General features: G+C 50.8%; 1 protein-coding gene across 2 annotated transcripts in view; it reads right to left on the reverse strand.

Annotated features, from left to right (window-relative positions):
* Positions 1 to 4,663: 4,663 nt before the first annotated feature.
* Positions 4,664 to 19,650, reverse strand: part of SP7 (Sp7 transcription factor) — an 82,911-nt gene continuing 67,924 nt past the window's right edge. Inside the window, exons 1-3 of one of the 2 annotated variants that reach the window (XM_079140952.1) lie at positions 12,585 to 12,662; positions 12,076 to 12,103; positions 4,664 to 6,272 (exon numbers count right to left, since the gene is read on the reverse strand). In XM_079140952.1, the coding sequence (XP_078997078.1) occupies positions 5,007 to 6,272; positions 12,076 to 12,096 (1,287 nt within the window). In that variant the 5' untranslated portion in view covers positions 12,097 to 12,103; positions 12,585 to 12,662 and the 3' untranslated portion in view covers positions 4,664 to 5,006. Of the gene's footprint in view, positions 6,273 to 12,075; positions 12,104 to 12,584; positions 12,663 to 19,650 lie in introns of those variants that run through there. The other variant, XM_079140953.1, reaches the window with a different exon arrangement.

The following is a 19,650-nucleotide window of genomic DNA, read 5'->3' on the forward strand; positions in this document are numbered from 1 at the left end:
TCAATCCCCAATATTGGAGTAGGGGGATAAAAAGAAATTCAAATTGCTTTGAAGCCTAGTCCCCACACTCAAGAGCTGTCAGTCTCATTAAAGAACCAAGGAGACATTCTAGTTCTTTCATTCTTGGATTCTGTGTCTTCTCTTCTTTCTACCTGAAAAATTCTCTCCAAAAAAGTTCTTTCCAATTCAAAAAAACAAAGGCTTCAGAAAGTTCCTGAAAAGGCACCTCACCTGAGAAAAGGCAGGTGACTCACCTCTAATCTAGTACTTCTCAAATGTTTTGTTTTATTTTCCTTTTTGTGGTACTGGGGATTAAACCCAGGGGCAATCTACCACTGACCTATATTCTATATTCTCAGCCCATTTATTTTATTTATTTATTTATTTATTTATTTTTAAGGCAGGGTCTTGCTTAATTGCGCAGGCTGGACTTGAATTTTCAATCTTGCTTCAACTTCCTGAGTAGCTGGGATTACAGACATGCACTATACTCTATGATGCATGACTGGTACTTCTCAAATGTTAAGGAACATAGAAATCACCTGGGAATCCTTTAAAATCATGAGTTCTGGGTGGCACTCAGAGACTGTAGTTCACAAAGCCCCCAAGTGATACTGTACAGGCCACATTTTAAGTGGCCAGATTCTAAACCTTTCCCAGTAGCCAGATTAATGAACCTACAGGCACTCTACCAGTGAACTACATTCTCAACCCTTTTTAAAATTTTATTCTGAGATGCATGTAATCCCAGGGACTGGGAGGCTAAAGTAGGAGTATCACAAATCTGAGACCATCATAGGTAATTTAGGAAGATCCTGTTTTAAAATTAAGGGGAGAGGGATGGGGATGTAGCTCAGTTGGTAGAGTGCTTACCTTGTAAGCACAAGGCCCTGGGTTCAATCCCTAGCACTGAAAAAAAAAAAAAAAATTAAGGGGAAAAAAATGGAGAGGGTACTGGGAATTACCACAGAGCTACACCCCCACCCCTTCTATTTATTTATTTATTTATTTATTTATGTGTTTATGTGTTTATGTGTTTGTTTATTTATTTGATTTTAAGACAGGGGTTTTCTAAATTGTCCAGGCTGGCCTTGACTTGGGATCCTCTTGTCTGAGCCTCCAAGTAGTTGAGATAACAGGCATGTACCGCCAGGCACATCGAGGTTTGTTCACTATCACCTGAGGAGTCACATAAAGCTTAAAGCGTGCTGGTGCGGTGGTCGCAGGCCTGTAATCCCAGTCGCTTGGGAGGCGGAGGCAGGAGGATCACAAGTTTGAAGCCAGCCTCAGAAATTTAGCGAGGCCTTAAGCAACTTAGGGACACCCTGTCTTCAAAATAGAAAACAAAACAAAAGGGCTAGCCGGGCGAGGTGGCTGCATGCCTGCAATTCCAGCGGTCCCAGCAGCAGTTGGGTAGGCTGACATGAGGCCGGAGGATCATGAGTTCAAAGCCAGCCTTAGCAACTCTGTCTCCCTGTCTCTAGATAAAATATAAAAATCGGGCAGGGGATGTGCCTTGGTGTTTAAGCATCCCTAGGTTCAATACCTGAATTTAAAGCACATCAGGACCAAAATGGGGATATATACCCTTGGAGAGCCTGGTTGGAAAATCTCTCCCTGCAACCTAGCCAGCTTGAAGGAAAAGAGGGAGTCAATGACGCTGACAGACTAGTGGAGAGCTGAGGACCTGCCGGCAAAGTTTCTTTTGAATCTGAATCATAACACCATTTATCCCCAGACACCCCCAAGAAATTACTCCCGCTTGCAATTTCCACCACCCTTCGATGAAGACCAACGGGTTATGTCATAATTATCGGTTAGGTGTCTGCCTCTTATCCTGCAATGTGAAGTGGGGGAAGGAGCGGTGATATTTTGCCCCCCGACACTGCCCCGGCTTGGCCCAAGTACCGTCCCCTCCCCTATAATGCTTATTTTACATTTGTTGAATCTTTTTCACAATTTGTGAGTTCTAGGGAGGTCAAAGTCCGGGTCTAGCGTCCTCCCTTACTATCTTCACCAGGGGGCGCGACGGCCCGGCGACACAGCGACTGTGACCCGCCGCCCCAGTTCTCTAAGGGCTTAGCGGGCGGTCTCCGCCGCTCCTCCCAACGATCTGGGCGGGAAACCGAGGCAGCGCGGAAGCTGCTGCCGGAGACTTCTAAATGGGGCCCCCCACTTTGGGAGGCATCGCCGGAGCCTGGGTTGCCTGGAGCTTGGCTCGCCGGAGCCGGGCGCCCGGAGCCGGGGCCAGTAACCAGGCGCACATGGCCCGCCCGGCCCTGTTTGTCCTGGCAGTGCGCCGCCGCTATTTGAGGCGGTTTTTATCTCCCAGAAACCAGCAAAACCCCAAGCGGAGTCTAGGGAAGATGAAAGGAGCCGAGGGGCCGGGGAGGGGAGGACCGCGAGGCTGCGGCGGGCAGGAGCTGGCACCGGACAGGCGGAGACCTGGAGGCGAGAGGGCCAGACCCTGGGGGGTCCCGAGGAGCCTGCCTTCCCGGGGTGGGGGTGGGGACTTGGGGGTCCGCTCCGGACCTCTCGCTCAGACCAGCTCCGAGGCGCCCCCCGCCCGCCCCTCATTCTCTCCAGCCTCCTCTCCCGGATCTCGCTTCCGCCACAGCCCCCAGCCCACTAAAGAAATCCTCGGAACTCGGATTTCTTCAAAGCGACTTTGAAGCTGCGCGCCCCGCCAGAGGGCAGGAGATTTCGCACCTGGGCGGGGGCAGGAACGGCGGCAGGCTGGGGAGGGGGCTCGTAACCCGAGCCCGCCCTGCTCGCCGCCTAGGACAGCCGACTCCCTCCCACCGGTTCCTGCGCAGCTCGGGACCGGCCAGGGTGGTCAGTCCGTTGGAGGGCGCAGGCGGGAGGCAGGCCCCGGCCTGCGGGAGCGCCCAGTGGGGACGCTCTGGGGGGCGGGGGCCGCACAAAGCCCTATTGTGGCTTGGGGATGGCCGCCACAGAGTGGCTTTTGTTTCTCCGCTAACTCCGTGGCGGGCACGACTGATTGCAGGCTCAGGGCAGGGGGCGGGTTACGTGCCAGCGGGGTCCGCCCGCCGGGAGCCTCAGCTTGGCGAGGCTGGGGCGGCGTGCTAGTCCGCTTTGCGACTGGGGTCACCGGGCCGGGTCACTGCTCTGTCCAAGGTCGGTGGCGTAGTGTGAGAATAGGGCCCTGGAAGAAACCACCTCCGCCTTCCCCACTCTGCGGAGTTACCGGGCGGTTGAAAACAACTCCGCTTGGAGTGCATGGCAGACAAAGTGTGTTACTGCGAACATAAAATGCGAACGTGCATGATTGAATATCGCACATAGAGTCCCTGACTTTGCTAAGGAAAAACTGTGTCCTACCCTTCGCCCTTCTCTTCCCCTTTTTTCACCAGGACACAATTCCAAATCGAAATTTTATTAAATTAAAAAAAAAAAAAAAAAAAAAAAAAAGACTCCACAAGGGGATGATTCTTTGCCTTCCACAATGTTACCCTCTCCCCAAGTTCCAGCAGCTTTACCCTTTAACCTGGGGACTTAAGGAAACAGGGTACAGAAAAGGAGGATCCAAAGTCTCAGGAAAGGCATTCAAAGGCACTAAGCGGCTTTAAAAGTCATTGGAGGTGGAGTTGGAAGTCCCAGGTTGGGGGCCTGTGAATGCACCCCAAAATCAGTTTAGGGACCTCTTTCCTCCTAAGCTCTATGAATTCTTTCTCATGGCTTCTAGGCACCAGGCCTAGCACAGTGCCTTGCGCAGGATAGGCACTCAATAAATACTTGATTTATTTAAGTCTGATCCCAGAGAAAGACTTCCCCACCCATTGTTCAGGAGAAGCACCTCCAAATCAATGTCCTCCTGTTAGGTGGGCTTCCCCAAAGAGCATGTTTAAGATGGCAGCTGTAAGCTCTCTATAACCATGACTACAGGGAATTAGCCTGATGAGATCATGGTGTCTAAGAGGAGGGGCAGTGGAAGAACCTGCTCTGGGGTCAAGGGAACTGGGATACATTCCAGTCCTTCTCCCCTCCATAGGACTTGAGGTTTCACAGCTTCTGACTGGGGCTGGGGATACTAGGGATCTCCTAATTGAGAGATACTCACATTAACTCTTTAACAGAGATCTAGCTAACCAACCCAATTTGTTTAAGATTCCATTGAAAGAGAAACCCCACTGAGACCCTGATGATAGAAATTCTATTAACAAGACCTCCACTACCACTTTGTCTATACAGAGATACATTTGGCTAGAATTTCCTTAGCAGAAGTGGATCCCCTTCCCTCCCCAGCTCATTCTACCGGACCCGTCATCATAACTTACATAAATAGAATTATTATTACTACTATTCATTACTCCTGGTGCATGGGGTTAAATATATAGGCCTGGGGGCAGCCTCCCTGACCCAGGGGTTACCCCGTCTTTGGGATCAGATCCCCACTGGTCTGCCCCCCCTCTTGGCACCCTGCTCCTGGCCACATCACTAACCCCAAGCCCCCTATAAACTGGGGTCCCTTAGGAAGAGGCCACCAGGGGGCAATAAATTATCATCATCATCAACATCATCATCGCATTTGTGAAAAGGAAAAAAGCTCTGCAGAATGGAAAGCCGTGGAGTAAGTTGGGAATACAAGCCTGGAAGCTGAATGATAGCAGTAAATAAGCTTGGGAAGTAGAAAGGGGTTAGTAAGAGGGAAAAATATTGTTGGGAGCCAAATGGAAAGAAAGTGAGTTAGTGTGGCAAAAGCCAAGGATAGAGAAGCTGTGAGCAAGGGCTGGAGGAGAACTTAGGAACCAAGAGCACAGGAATTGGGCACAGGTGAGGGCCTGAGATGAGAGTTTGGCCGAAAGCCAGGCTCATGGCAAAGGAAGGAGGTGAGCTGAGCAGGTGTGCAAGGAGATAGCCAGACCCAGAATGGCCAAGGTAAAGCCTCAAATGACAACATGCAAGGGAAAGAAAGACAAACAGTGGTCCACAGAGCCAACAGAGGCTGGCAAGGTGGCCCTGGCACTGGAGACCCTCCACCCAGCTCAGATCTCCAACAGGTTGCTCTGCTCGGGGCTGCCTCCAGGGGCTTTCTCTGGGGGTGCTGGTGAGGCTGAAGGTCGGGAGGTCTGACTGGTCTCCTCTTCTCCCACGCTGCGGCCCTCCCCCAGCTCCTTGGGGCCACTGGCAGGGGGGCCCGGGCCTGGCTCGCCGTGGGTGCGCTGGTGTTTGCTCAGGTGGTCACTTCTGGTAAAGCGCTTAGAGCAGAGGAGGCAGGTGAACTTCTTCTCCCTTGTGTGAGTGCGCACATGGCGCTCCAGCTCATCGGAACGGGTGAACCTCTTGCCACAGAAGAGCCAGTTGCAGACAAAAGGCCTCTCTCCTGTGTGCCAGCGCAAGTGCGCCTTCAGGTGTGAGGCCTTGCCATATACTTTGCCACAGCCAGGAATGTGGCAGCTGTGGATGGGCTTCTTCCGCAGCCCAGCTGCTGCTGCCCCTAGCCGCTCTAGCTCCTGACAGTTGGGGCAGTCACAGGAAGAGCGCCCTGCCCCACTACCCCCATATCCTCCACTACCCCCGGTGCCTGCACCCCGGGTTGGTTTGGCTCCACCGCTCCCCTCCAGCTGCCCACTATTGCCAACAGCCTTGGGCTTATAGACATCTTGGGGCAGGACGTGCTGGGGCCCTGGTTGCAGGAGGTGGGGTGCTGGATAGGGGGCTGGATTAAGGGGGGCAAAGTCAGATGGGTAGGTGGGTAGCTGGGGGTTCAGTGGAGGCTGAGCAGGGCCTGTGGGCAGTGTCCCTTGCAGCCCATCACCCTGGCCCTGCCCACCACCTAGCCAGTTGCCCCCAGGGTGCATGTCCCACCAAGGAGCAGGAGTGTTGCCTGGGCCTGGAGAGATGCCTGCATGGATGCCCGCCTTGTACCAAGAGCCGTAGGGGTGTGCCATATCCAGAGAGGTGTAGACACTGGGCAGGCAGTCAGAAGAACTGTGCCCCTTGGGCATTAGTAGCCCAGGGTCCTGGGTGCCTGTGGGCCCAGGGAATGAATGGGAAAAAGGTGGGTAGTCATTGGCATAGCCAGAGGTGGGCGCTGGAGGACTGCCTGCAGGTGAGAGGAGCCCATTGGTACTTGAAAAGGGGGCTGGGTAAGCATCCCCCATGGTTTTGGGGGCTGAAAGGTCAGAGTATGGCTTCTTCGTGCCTGCTTTGCCCAATGTCGTTGAGTCTCGCAGAGGGCTGGAACCACCAAATTTGCTGCATGCAGCTGTCAACATGGCCAAGGGACTGGAGCCATAGTGAGCTTCCTCCTGTGGAAAGAAGGAAGCACTGCTTAGGGAGAGAGGAGAAGGCAGAACAAAGGGCAAAATTCTGGGACTGAGATCTAGAGACATGAAGAACAGAGCAGAGGGGTCAGGGAAGAGTTGAAGAGGATAGGGGATTGATTAGAGGGAAGAGAGGTGTGCCAGTGAGGCCTGGCATCCAGGCAGAAGTAAATGGAGTCATGGAAGAAAAATGGAGGCCCAAGACTTCAGCCTGACACCCCAGCCTAACAGGCAGGAAGCAGAGCCCCTGTGGAGTTGTTAAGGGTGTGCAAAGGCCTGTGAGGGACAGGAGACTAACTGAGAAGAGTTGGGACAGAAGCAGCAACTAATGCTGGGCATGGCGACACATTCCTGTAATTCCAGTGATTTAGGAGGCTGAGGCAAGAGGATAAAAAGTCCAAGGCCAGCCTCAGCAACTTAGTGAGACCCTGTCTCAAAATAAAAAAAATAAAAAGAGCTGAGAATGTAGCTCAGTGGCAAAGTATCCTTGGATTCAATCCCTAGTACCAAAAAGAAGAAGAGGAGGAGGAAGTGGAGGCAGCGGCTGGGTAAGGTGAGAATTAGGGTCCCAACCCTGGGAAGTAAGTTTAGAACAGAAAGAAATCATGGTCAGGGACTCAGAAAAAGATACACCTCAAAGAGCACTATGGAGCCAACCACAATGTCCAACACCTATATGTGCCAGCTACTTGAAAGGCTGAGACAGGAGGACCCTTGAGTCCCTGAGTTCAAGACCGCCTTGACTTAGGACAACATAACAAGGCCTTGTTTAAAAAAAAAAAAAAAAGGTAAAAAAGAAGTCTTAGGAAATCATATCTGCCCCCATTCTAGATTTTCCTGGCTTCACCCCTTATTCCACTTCCTGCCTCTGCTTCAGCTCTTCACTTAGCCAGTGACCTGGTCTCCCTGAGGTCTCCAGTCCTACTGTCCCTGGTAAGGAATCTCTTGGCAGGCACTCTGGGACTGGGGAACAAGAGGAAGCAACAGCAGAGACACTGGGACATTGAGAGGCAATAGGGCTGCCGCCAAGCCAGGACTGTGGCTGAGGCAAGAATGTCTTTCAAGCAGGCAGTGGGCACCTCCTGTTTCGTGGTACCAGATGGTACCTTTGGGTGGGTGGAAGAGCCCAGAGTCCTCAGGGAGGGAATTGGAGTGGCTAAGATACTGGCTCACAGCCACACCCCTCCATGTCTCAGTGTCCCCCAACATGTAGTCTATGTCACTGGTTTCACTTCACCCTTCCAGCCTAGTGAGTGAAGGAAAACATGCATGTAGAAAATGGGGGGTCTTCGGAAATGCAGAGATATCTCCTTAATGCCCACCAGGCCACTGCTACCAAGTCACACCACCCTCAAGACCACCCCAGGAACTCATGGTAACCCTCCCTAGGTCAGACTTAGGACCTCCCAGAAGGAGATGCCCTCTAACATCCCTGGCTAAAATACACTTGGTTCTGTTACTAAGACTCTGACAAAAAAGCTGCATTCAAAAGCTAACCCTGGGGGCTGGGGTTGTGACTCAGTGGTAGAGCACGCTCATCTAGCACACATGAGGAACTGGGTTCAATCCTCAGCACCATGTAAAAATAAAATAAGGGTATTGTGTCCATCTACAACTATATATATAAAGTCAGGCACAGTGGCACACAGTGGTACATGTCTGTAATCCCAGTGGTTCCAGAGGCTGAGTCATGAGGATCTCGAGTTCAAAGCCAATCTCAGCAACGGTGAGGCACTAAGCAACTCAGTGAGACCCTGTCTCTAAATAAAATACAAAATAGGCCTGGGAATGTGGCTCAGTGGTTGAGTGACCTTGAGTTCAATCCCCAGTCCCCCCCCCCCCCAAAAAAAAAGTTGGCCCTGTAGAGTTCCCTGATTGAGATTTTCAAAAGCTAATTACCTGGTATCTTTCTAGTAAAGCTAAGAAAAGAACCCCAAAGGGGCTGCAGATATAGTTCAGTGGTAGAATGCTTGCCTAACATGTATAAGGGTCCTGAGTTCAATTCCCAGTACTGTAGAAAGAAAGAAAGAAAGAAAGAAAGAAAGAAAGAAAGAAAGAAAGAAAGAAAGAAAGAAAGAAAGAAAGAAAGAAAGAAAGAAAGAGAATTCAGGATTTTCAGATCTACCTAGCAGCTCCAAGCATGTGGTAAGTGTGTGTGATACTGACATAGAGAGGTCTGGTGTCTCAAGGTTGCAGTGAGTGGAGTGGCCACTTATGACTCCTGCATTACTCCCCAAGTACAAACCAGCTGTTCCCCCTGCCAACCAACTGACTCTGTGGGATCCCAAATTTGAGTCACCAACAGGTTTGTTTTCCAGTCAGGGGCTTCCCTGGAGTCACTGATACCCCAGAGGGGTGAGTTAAGGCAGGATCTGAGGCCTGCACCATTGGCAGGAGAGGTGGGAACTTAAAAGTTAGGAGAGACCAGAGTCCTAGACACACAGGGTGCAAAAGACCACTACAAAGGATAAGGAAGTACGATAAAAGCACCAGAGGACAGGGGACAAGAGGTGGAACCAGAATTAAGAGGCAGAAATGGGCAGGGACCTGAAAAAGCAGAAAGGTGAAAAGACAAAAAGGAGGGAGAGAGAGGAAAGCAGAATAAACAAAGAAAGAGAGGTGGTGGAAATGAGCCTGGACTAGAAAAGCTAAGGAAAACAGAGGAAAAGACACATGGGGAAGAAGAAAGGCGGGAGGTTGGAGGGTAAGGCAGCGGACTTCCTACCTAAGAGAAAACCACCATGGTGCTGGGCCCCAGAAAACCCCCAGACCAGGCCACTCCTCCCTCCTTCTCCCCCCTGACCGCCCCCTCCCCCTCTGCCCAGCCCGGCCCAGCTCCGGCTCCGATGGTTTCCCTGCGGTCGGTTTATTTTTAAAAACGCCGACGCCGTCCCCCGCCCGGCCCTCACACTGTGGCCACAGGGGCCTCAGCCAAGCCCAGGGACCCCACCCAGCTGTGGGGAGGGAAGGAGGGGTGAAAGGAGGCAGCCGGCCCCAGGCCAACAGGAGACCCCAGTCCTGGGGAGCAGAGGTCCTGGGGCCCCTGAGAGCAGGGAAAGAAAGGCAAGGCACCAGAGCCGCCAGACTCTCCTGGGGGGCCAAAAGCTGTGCACGTGGCTGAGTTTCACCATAACCTCAGTTTCCTTCTCTGGATGATTGGCCTCTCCTGAAAACTAGGGGAGAAAGTTCCCCTGAAGAGTGTATGCCTCATACCTGATCAAATGTCTTGCCTTCCAGAACCCAGGATTCTCAACCTACAGATGTCTTCCACCCACCACCCGGATCCCAGCATCCTAAAAAAAAAAAAAAAAAAAAAAGGAAAGAAACAGCGATGCCCCCCCACCCCCACCCCCCGCCCCCCAAAAAATCCACACTTTTAAAGTACTGAAGCAGGGAGTCTTTGGAGAAAGAACAAGATAGAAGCTGTCCCAACTCTCTCACCCAGACATGGAGTGGGGCAAGAGGACCCCCTCCTTCCAAGGAGCTTTCAGTGAAGTGCCCAGCCCCACCACCCAGTGGAAAAGTCTACTATGCATCTGACAGCTGGCTGGCCTCAGGTTCTGAGCACCCAATGTCCCCATTCCTAGTTTTTAACTTTCTCAGCCTTTTTCCAAGTTTCTTTAGTTCTCCTGGCTTCCCAATTCTTTTTCTTTTCTTTTCTTCTTCTTCTTTTTTTTTTTCTTTTCTTTCTTTCTTTTCTTTTTTTTTTTTAATGGCAGAAGGTGATGGTGTGTAGGGTGCTGATGATCAATATCAGGGCCTGTTAAGCAAGTGCTATACCACTGAGCTCTATCCCCAGCCCATGGCTCAATTCTGCATTCCCACCTCCCCGCCCCATGTTTCTCCCTCCCCAAGAGACTCCCCTGCATTTCACTTGATCCAGGTGAACCTCCAATCACACAGCAGCTGCTTCCCTTTCTGAACCCCAGGTTCTTCCCACTACCAGGCAGAAAGATTTCCAGAGAGATGGGGAAGAGATCGAAGGCCCAGGTACCCAAAAACTAGGTGAAAGAGATGGAGACACTGGAGTGCCTTTGTGTTGAGGGCATTTTCAGCTTACAAGGAATGAGGGGACTTGAAAGCCTAACTTCCACAACAGACTCCTCCTCTTTCCACATGCACCCCCAATCCTGTGTCTATCCAGCAACCTTCTGGGCTGCCCTTCCCCCACGCACCAGTGCCACGCTGGCAACACTGGCATGATGCCTATGCCCACTGACACTACCCCTGCCCTGACTGGACTCAGGATTTCATGTACCTTATTCTTCCTAATGTTGTAATGATGGCTTGATATAGAGTCTACTGGGGAGGTGGCAGGAAGATAATATGCCCCCATTGCCTGAGGGTAGAGAACAGCACCTTCGGACCCCACAGTGGATACAGAATAATAAGAAGCATGGTAACCACCTCATTGGCATGCATGACATTCCCTCAAACTCTGCCACAAACTCACTGCTTCCCAGCCTTACACAGATACCAATCCTCACTTGAACTGACAGCACCCAGATGCCCAGGAGGCTCGCCCATGCACACACACCCACCCACACACACACCTGTACTCTCACAAATCCAGCTGTGTGAAGTCACACTTGACTGCACTCTAACACTTTCATGCAGCCAATAGACACAAGTGTCAAAGGACAGCTGTTCCATCTCACACACACCTCTCCTTCAGGTTGAATGAGTTGACTTCCTGTTTGGCTCTTCACCCTGGGATCTGAGTTAGGGCACCAGAAACAGAGATTGGAGTTTTTGAAGGCCCCAAGAATAGGGAAGTTTCAAGGCTATTGAAAGGAATTGACTTTCAAGAGGGCTCTTTAGCCCCAAATTCCTGCAGAGAGACCCAGAAAGCAGGAAAGAGATGGTGACAGAGAAACAGAGTCAGAGAGCCAGAATCCAGAGAACTCAGGTCCTGAGCAGTTGAGAGTCCTCCGATTCTGTGCTTTGGGTCCCCCAGAAACCCTGGAAAAGTCAGTGATTTCTCAAGACCCAAACCTCCATGGTACCCTAGTCCCATCCATCCCCAACACCACAGGCAAGGGATACCGGGGTCCCAGCCTGGAAGGGAAGTGGCCCAGTCCGCCCTGGAGCCTCCCACTCCCAAAATAGAGCTGAGTTTGTCTTTGGCTGAAAGCTAAATATTTGTGAGCCGGGCAGGCGGCCTCAGACCCTGTCCCTCCTCCTTGGTTCCCTCTCAGGCCTGGGCTCAGTTCCCCTGGTCAGTCCCCCCCACACACACCCCTCGCAGGGCTGCCCTCCTCCTCTCCTTTCAGCCTACCTCCTCTCCTTCACACACTGCTCACAGGCCCAGCCCCTCCCCCACACAGACCAGACAAGATCCTGCATAGGCCAGGAGTCCTAGGGCACCAGAGCCCCCAAAGAACTATTGCTACTCCATGCCCACTCAACCAGTCCTCTCTGCCTTCCCTCTCTCCCATCTGCTGGTATCCATTTGTATCTATTTCCACCCCTCTCTTCTCCCTCCTATTTTCATTGCTTTGCCACTCCTCAGTTAGTAGCTTATTGACCTTAGGGGTCCATGCCTTCTGACCTAATCCTCTCTTACCCTTCTCTGACTGTCCTTTGACCCCTGGCCCTATCCTCCCCGCCTTTTCTCCTGCCCCCTGCTGGCCCCTCCATGGAGCCCACTCCTCTCTTCTCATCAGAAGGACCCTGGAAGTGACAAGCACCACAGCTACTGTCTATGTGAGTTGAAGGTGTGGGGTGGGCAGGGATTAGGACTTTAGGGTTGTGGCTGGTTTCCTAGCGGGGCGGAGGGGACAGTTACCTCAAGCAGGGAGGACGCCATCCTGAGGCTGGGGAACGGGTCCCAAGGAGCCAGGCAGATGGAGAGAGCCGAGTCGGAGAGAGGGAGAGGGGAGAGGGAGGGAGAATGGGAGAATGGGAGAGAAGAGATCTAAAGTTAGAAGGGACTGGGGGGTGGGGGGTGGGGGGGCTGCTCTCTGTCTGTAGGGATCCACCCTCTAATTACAGCTTTCCCAGCGGAGAAGGCTCCGGATCCAATGAGGAGGGCGAGAGAGGGAGGCAGAGGGTCCAAATTTCCTGCTCCATTTGCTGAGCTCCCCAAAGAAGGGATCTGGGAGGGAGAAGAGAAAAGGGGCACCCAGGGAAGGGGTGGGAAGCAGGAAGGGGGAATAGGAACATGGACAAGTTGTCAGGGCCTCCTTGGGGGTGCCCTGGGGAAAGGCTGGAAGGATGGCGGACCCACGTCCTATACACCCGGCAACCCCATAAGCATCCGTGGGCAACCCTCCCCAAGCTTTGAGCATCATGTACCTGGGGGAACCTGGGGCTGGCTGTCCCAAGTCTCTCCTCGAAGTAGGTCTGGCAGGGAGAGTGCAGACAGCGGGTGGCCTGAGGGTGCTGGGAGGGATCCACTCCTCTCCCAGGCCAGCTCCACTCCTTTTCCCACTGGGCTCTGATCTTACAATCCTACTCTGACTCCAGAGTCCTTGCTGTTGCTCAGCGGCGACGGCGGCTTCTGCTGCTGCTGCTACTGCTGCTGCCGAGGCTGCTGCCGCCCGCCGCTGCTGAGGGAAGGAACAGGAGGGAAAAGGAACAAACCCCAAACCACTAATTAGAGATCCAAGGGGGGGGATGGGGGACTGGGGACGACACTCACAGAGACTGGAACACACTGACATACACACTCATGGACAAACACGCGATGATGCATGCACACCACATGTACACATGCAGCACTCCCCACACAAGTACAGCCACTGTCATGAATGAACACAGACAAACTCACATACAAATGAAAATGGGGACATGCTGGGGGCACATACGCCACACACACTTGAGCTCACCACAGAGATGCTTACCTCCCCATTCACCCACCACTAGCTCAGGAGAGCTTTGTGTGTGTGTGTGTGTGTGTGTGTGTGTGTGTGTTGTGTGGGCCAGGAGGGAAGGTGTGCCCGGGGTGGAGGCTTCTGCTGTCCAAACTTTTAGGGTCACTGAGGTAGATTGCAGAGCCAAATGAAGAAGTGTGGAGTAGGGAAGGGCTGAGCACACAGTTAAGGATCCCTTTGTCTTCCTCCTTCCAGTGCCTCAGTTTCACTGCTAGGAAGTGACACTTAGGCTCACCTTGGTTTATATGGCAGAACCTGGAATCTGACTGTGAGAAAGCTTAAGGCAGGTAGGAATGAGGATCAGGGCAGAGGTCACTGGGTCAACTCATATCATACATGCCTACGCTTAGCCCCTTTGGGTTACCCCACCCCTAAAAAAGTGCCCTAGCCTCTATCATTCCTTGCCAGTTACCCAGTTACCATTCTTGAGCCCTTCTTCTCCAGGGGTCTAATTTCCATCCTTTGATAGATAGTTCTTGTCATAAGTGATCATACTTCCCTGGGAGGGAGCACCTAGTTCTGCTACTCATTGCCTGGCACCAATTCCCTCAGCAGCAAAAAGTATTGAAGATAAAGCTTAATCAAGACTTTCTGACTTCCCATCGAAAAGGGGTAGAAGAAAACTGGGCATAGTGCACACACCTATAATCCCAGCAACTCTTGAAACTGAGGCAGAGGATCCCAAGTTCAAGGCCAGCCTCAGCAATTTAGTGAGACCCAGTCTCAAAATGAAAAAAATAAAAAGGCCTGGGGATACAGCTCAGTAGTAAAGCATCCCTGAGTTCAAGCCCCAGTACCAACACACATACATACACTCTCACACACACATGGAAAGTAGAGAAGGAAGGTGAACCAAGTTGGGAAAGGGGAACCTGAGAGACCTATTAACTGACAGTTGGGTTCTGGGATAAGTTTATGGGAGAGAGAAGACTAGGCCACCAAGTGGTATAACCAGCATCTGTCTCACAGGGGGACCCTCCTGGGATTGTTTCATAAATTTTTTCTCCAACTCACTTCTGGGTCCACTCCCAGCCCTGTCTTTCCCCCACTTTCCTTCCTCCCCAACAGCCCTCACATCCTCTTTCTGAGCACCCACTTCCTTACTTCCTTTGCATTCCCAGCTTTCCAAGGAAAAAGCTGGGAAGTGAAAGGAGCAGATGGAGGTTCAGGGAGGGTACTCAGCAGCTTAAGTGGCAAACAGAAACCAAGTTCAGAGTAGGACCCAGGAGTTCTGGATTCCAGCCACAAGATGTTATTTCCCCCAGGAAAGGGTTCCTCAGGAAAGAGTGAGCCCAACTTTATGGGAAAGGGTTAGGAACCAGGTGGCTGTCAGAAAAAGGTAATGAAGCAAAAGGAGAAACACAGAAGGACCAAGAGACATATGAGCAAGTGAAACAGTCCGAGAATCAGAAGAGAGATCAAAAGGCATAAGAGGGGCTGGGGTTGTGGTTCAGTGGTGGCACGCTCACCTAACACGCGTGAGGCCCTGGGTTCGATCCTCAGCACCACATAAAAATAAAAGTTTTGTGTCCACCTACAACTAAAAATATGTATATATATGTATATATATATATATATTTTTTTTTTTTTAAAGGCATAAGAAAGAGGGAAAAGGAAAACAGAAGACCAGATATGTGACTTTGAAAAAAGCAGAGAGAGCAGGAAAAAACTAAAAAGGAAAAGAAACAGACCCAGAGGAACAAAGATGGAGAGACAATGGCTTAAAAGGACAGAGGAGGGCTGGGGAGATAGCTCAGCTGGTAGAGTGCTTGCCTTGCAAGTACAAGGCCCTGAGTTCAATCCCCAGTACCGCAAAAAAAAAAAAAAAAAAAAAAAAAAAAAAATATATATATATATATATATATATATATATATATATATATATATAAAAGGACAGAGGAAATAGCCAGACGCATGGCCAGGTCCGGAGGAGGTGGAGGGTTAAGTAGCCAGCAGGTGGGGGGGGCGGGGAGGGAGTATAAATAGCACATAATTGTGTCCGATGATTACATGGGCCACCCCACCCGTCTGCCCTAGAGGAAGTGCCCGTGGTGGGGTGTCCCTGTGACCTTGCTGTCTCCCCTTGGTTGCAGGGTGGGGACTGTGGGGGAAGCCTGAGCTTGAGGTGCCAGTTGTATTTGTGGGGTCCCTAATTCAAGTGGGGAGAAGAAAGGCAGTCATTAGAGCAATTTCCATATTGCCAAAAGAAGAGCTCCAGACCAGTTAGATCAGGCAGGAAACTGAGGCAGGGGAGAAAAGTTGATATTCTAAAGAAGAGACAGCAGGTGTGAGGCGGGTGTTGGTGCTCAAAGTAGATTGGAGAAGAAAAAGACTGAAAGGGAAAAAGAAGAAGGATGAAAAGATGAAATGAAGGACAGGACTGGGGAGGAGATGGGGAGAAGAATAACCTTCTTTACCCCCCTTGTGGGCTTTAACAACCCCTAATCCTACCTGGAAATGGCAGAAGTGTTCAAGTCCAAAGAGTGCTAGGGAAGGAAAAAGAAGGAGCAGGGTCCTGGGGAATGTGAAGCAGAGCCCCCTAATGTTTCAACCTCAATAGGATAGCCCCTGAACTCAGAGCCATGGCCCGCATCAAAGGTCTGCACCAGATTGGCAGAGAGGCTGCTTAAGACCCCATAGCCCTCAGTCCCGCTTCCCTTAGGCCCTGGCTTCTGACTTCTTCCACACCCGTTTTTAAACATAGTCCTACAGCCTCGCTGAGGTCCTGGTATTCCTGGGTCCTGTTCCCCACCCCTCTCCCCAGTGCATAGGGGCTAGGGGCAGCAACTGGAATCCCTTACCAAGGACCCACTTCCACCCTCTCAGGCCTCCCTCAGCCCAGCCTCCCAGGGGGTGGGGCAGCCCAGGCAGAGGCGCCATGTGGCAGGGGCGGGTAGAGGCTGCGGCTCTGGTCCTTCCAGTATAAACCCCCCAGGCATCTGGTTTCTATCCACCACCCCCCACCACCCTGGGGGCCCCTCAGCCTCCGCCCATGGCCACCCAGACACTGAGCTCCCAGCGATGGACGCCCCTGAAGGAAGGGGTGGGATAGTACCTTTCTGATCTCCCAATGCCAGGACTGGGTTGAACCGCAGGGACTACTCCCTTCTCTCCCTCCCCTGGGAGAATCAGGGTGGGCTTTCTAGGCTACAGGGGTTGAATCTGGAACCTACCTTAGCTCTGTCTAATGATTTTGGATCTTTTTGGAAAGGTCAGTGGGGGTAGAGAGAGAGCAAAACCTTGGGAGAGTGGGAGACCTCTCCCCACTACCCTGGAGGGAAGCTCCCTCTTTCCTCACCCACTGCTGTCTGAATGTGTCACTCATCGGGTATGTATTAGAGTATGTGTCAATCTCTTTTTCAAGGGTTCTGCTCACTATTCACTGGTGAGTCTCTCTAGGGTAGACAAACTTATAAAGCATCAAGGGAAAGGATGGGTCTCCTTGGATTAGGGACCTCAAAAGGAGCTCAATCAAGAAGAGTGGACAGGGGCTGGGGAGATAACTCAGTTGGTAGAGTGCTTGCCTTGCAAGCACAAGGCCCTGGGTTTGATCCCCAGCACCGAAAAAAAAAAAAGTGGACAGAGGACAGTGAGTGAGGAAGGAGGGAGCTTCCCTCCAGAGTGGTGACATGCATTCAGATGCTCACACTTGCACACATACTGGGTAACATATGACTCATTCACGTATATGAACTATGCAGACACCCACATTGACACACTCTAGAACATATATATGCTATACACATAATATCTACCCCAAGCACTTTAACCCTTAGTTATAAAAATGTACACACCATTGTATGTACAAGCACATACAAACTCATGGTTACATAATATGCTTCATGAACCCACACATACTCTTATGAATACACACAGCTCTACCCACAGAAAAAAATGTCACTTGCATACACACAGGCCTATCCCATAACTTTATAGCTTGAGAAATCCCTGAGGACTGTTTTTTGAGATGTTTTGTTTTGTTTCATTTGTGGTTCTGGGGAATCAGATGTGCTTCATTCCAAGCCCTTTTTATTTTGAGACAGGGTCTTGCTAAGTTACTGAGGTTAGACTCCATCTTGTGATCCTCCTGCCTCAGCCTCCTGAGTAGCTGGGATTAGAGGCATGTGCCATCATACCCAGTTCCTATGAACTCCTAATTTAGGAACCCCTCTCCCTACAAGAACCTGGGGATGAGGGTGATGGGGGAACCACTGCCAGTCCTGTGAATAGCTGCCTCTGTCTTCTACTAGTATAGGAATCTTCTGTGTTCCTTCAGGTACCTTTACTCCCCACATCTACCAGAGTTCAGAGATCCAGATGGCCCCAGCGAACTCCTTGGCCCTGGGGAACCCCAGCATGCCACCCCCACCCAGGCCGGTTCTGCGGCCCTGCTGACTCATCTCTCCCTCTGTGGAGCTCCCCAACCACAGGGGCCTGGAAGAGAAGCTTGGAAAGTTGCACTCATGTCCCAGGCCCTGGGTCTGGCCACTACCCCCCCATGCACCCAGGCCCAGCCCTCATCTCCAGTGATGACTCCAGTGACAGAGAACATAGAGGGGATGAGAAAGAAGTCTGAGTGCAGGGAAACAGAAACACAAGGGGAGACACAAGAGAAAACAGAGGTGGTGGGGATACAGACAAGGAACCTGAGAGCAGTTGCTGATCTGGTAAGGTTCTCCAAGAGCAATGGGCCTAGTGACCAGGGAAACTTGTTTGGTCCAGGAAAGATCCACTCATGGACTCAAAATATGGAGACTGTGTGGTGACACAGACCTGTAATCCCAGCAACTTGAAAGCCTGAGGCAGGAGAATCACAAATTCAAGGCCATTCTGGGCAACTTAGAACCTCGGCAACCTAGTGAGACCCTGTCTCAAAAAATAAAAAGAACTGGGAGTACAGCTCAGTGGTAAAGCACCCCTCAGTTATATCCCCAAGGTGGGGGAAAAATGGAGACTACTCAGTGCTTCTGACCCAGCATTCTCAGCTTAAGCTCAGGCAAATTTGTAAAAAGAACAACTGAGGACTCAGAGAAGAGGAGGCTGACAATTGCCAGACATGACAGCTTAGAAAAGGAGTTCCCCACCCTCACAAATATGGATACACATTTGAATGAATAGGCATATCTCAACCTCCCTCCCTCACTCTCTCGAAATCTTGCCATCCCCTCTTCCAGCACCAGGGTTGCAAGGCAAGACTCCTGATGGCTCCCCTCTTACCTGAACCTCAGTATCCTTGGTTGACTTTTTTTTTTTTTTTTTGGTACCAGGGATTGAACTCAGGGGCACTCGACCACTGAGCCACATCCCCAGCCCTATTTTGTATTTTATTTAGAGACAGGATCTCACTGAGTTGCTTAGCACCTCGCTTTTGCTGAGACTGGCTTTGAACTGGTGACCCTCCTGCCTCAGCCTCCAGAGCTGCTGGGATTACAGGTCTGCGCCACTGTACTCAGTCTTGGTTGACATTTGAGCCCTGAGATGATACAGTAGTCTCAGGGGAGGCAGATCAGAATCAGAAAGAGAAGTGCTATGAAAGGAGGCAGAAGAAACAAGGACAGCTGGGGACAGAAAGGACGGTGGAAGGAAGAGGAAGATTGTGGTCTAATCCATGAACAAGGGAACCTGCCCTGACTGAGTGGCTCACATGGGTCAGCACTGAATTAAGACTGGTTAGCTGAGCACAGCGGTGCATACCTGTAATCCCAGTTACTTGGAAGGGTGAGACAGGAAGAATGTAAGACCCTGTATCAAAAAAAAAAAAAAAAAAAAAAAAAAAAAAGACTAGCTCAGTGGTAGAGCATTTGCCTAGCATGTGCAAAGCCCTGGGTTCAATCCTTACCATAAAAAATAAAATAAAACAAGACCCTGGTCATCTCTAGGAAATGTCCCTTTGTTAAAAAGATACCCTGGAATCTGATATTGAAATACATTAGGCTCTTTAAACAGACAGAACATGGGGTGTTGGAGTCCTAATCACACCTTCTAGCCCTAGGAATGGGAATGAACAACCCAAGGGAATGGTCTTTCAAAATCCTAAATACAGCTAGGTGTAATGGTGCACGCCTGTAATCCCAGCACCTCAGGAGGATCACATATTCAAAGCCAGCCTCAGCAATTTAGCAAGGCCCTAAGCAACTTAGCAAGATCCTGCCTCAAAATAAAAAATAAGAGGCTTGTTGTAGCTCAGTGTAGAGTGCTTGCCTAGCACATGTGAGATACTGTGTTGGATCCTCAGCACAATATTAAAAATAAATAAATAAATACAATAAAGGTATTGTGTCCATCTATAAATAAAAAAAAATTTTTAATAAATTAAAAAATAAAAAGGACTGGGGGGTGTGGCTCAGTGGTTAAGTGCCCATGGAGGTTCGATTTCTCAAAAAAAAAAAAAAAAAAAAAAAAAATTCCTAAATACAGTCAGGTATAGTTGTACATGTCTGTCATCTCAGTGGCTCAGGAGGCAGAGGCAGAGACAAGAGGGTGGCAAG

This window comes from Sciurus vulgaris (genome assembly GCF_902686455.1).
Source record: "Sciurus vulgaris genome assembly, chromosome: 5".
Classification (NCBI taxonomy): Eukaryota; Metazoa; Chordata; class Mammalia; order Rodentia; family Sciuridae; genus Sciurus; species Sciurus vulgaris.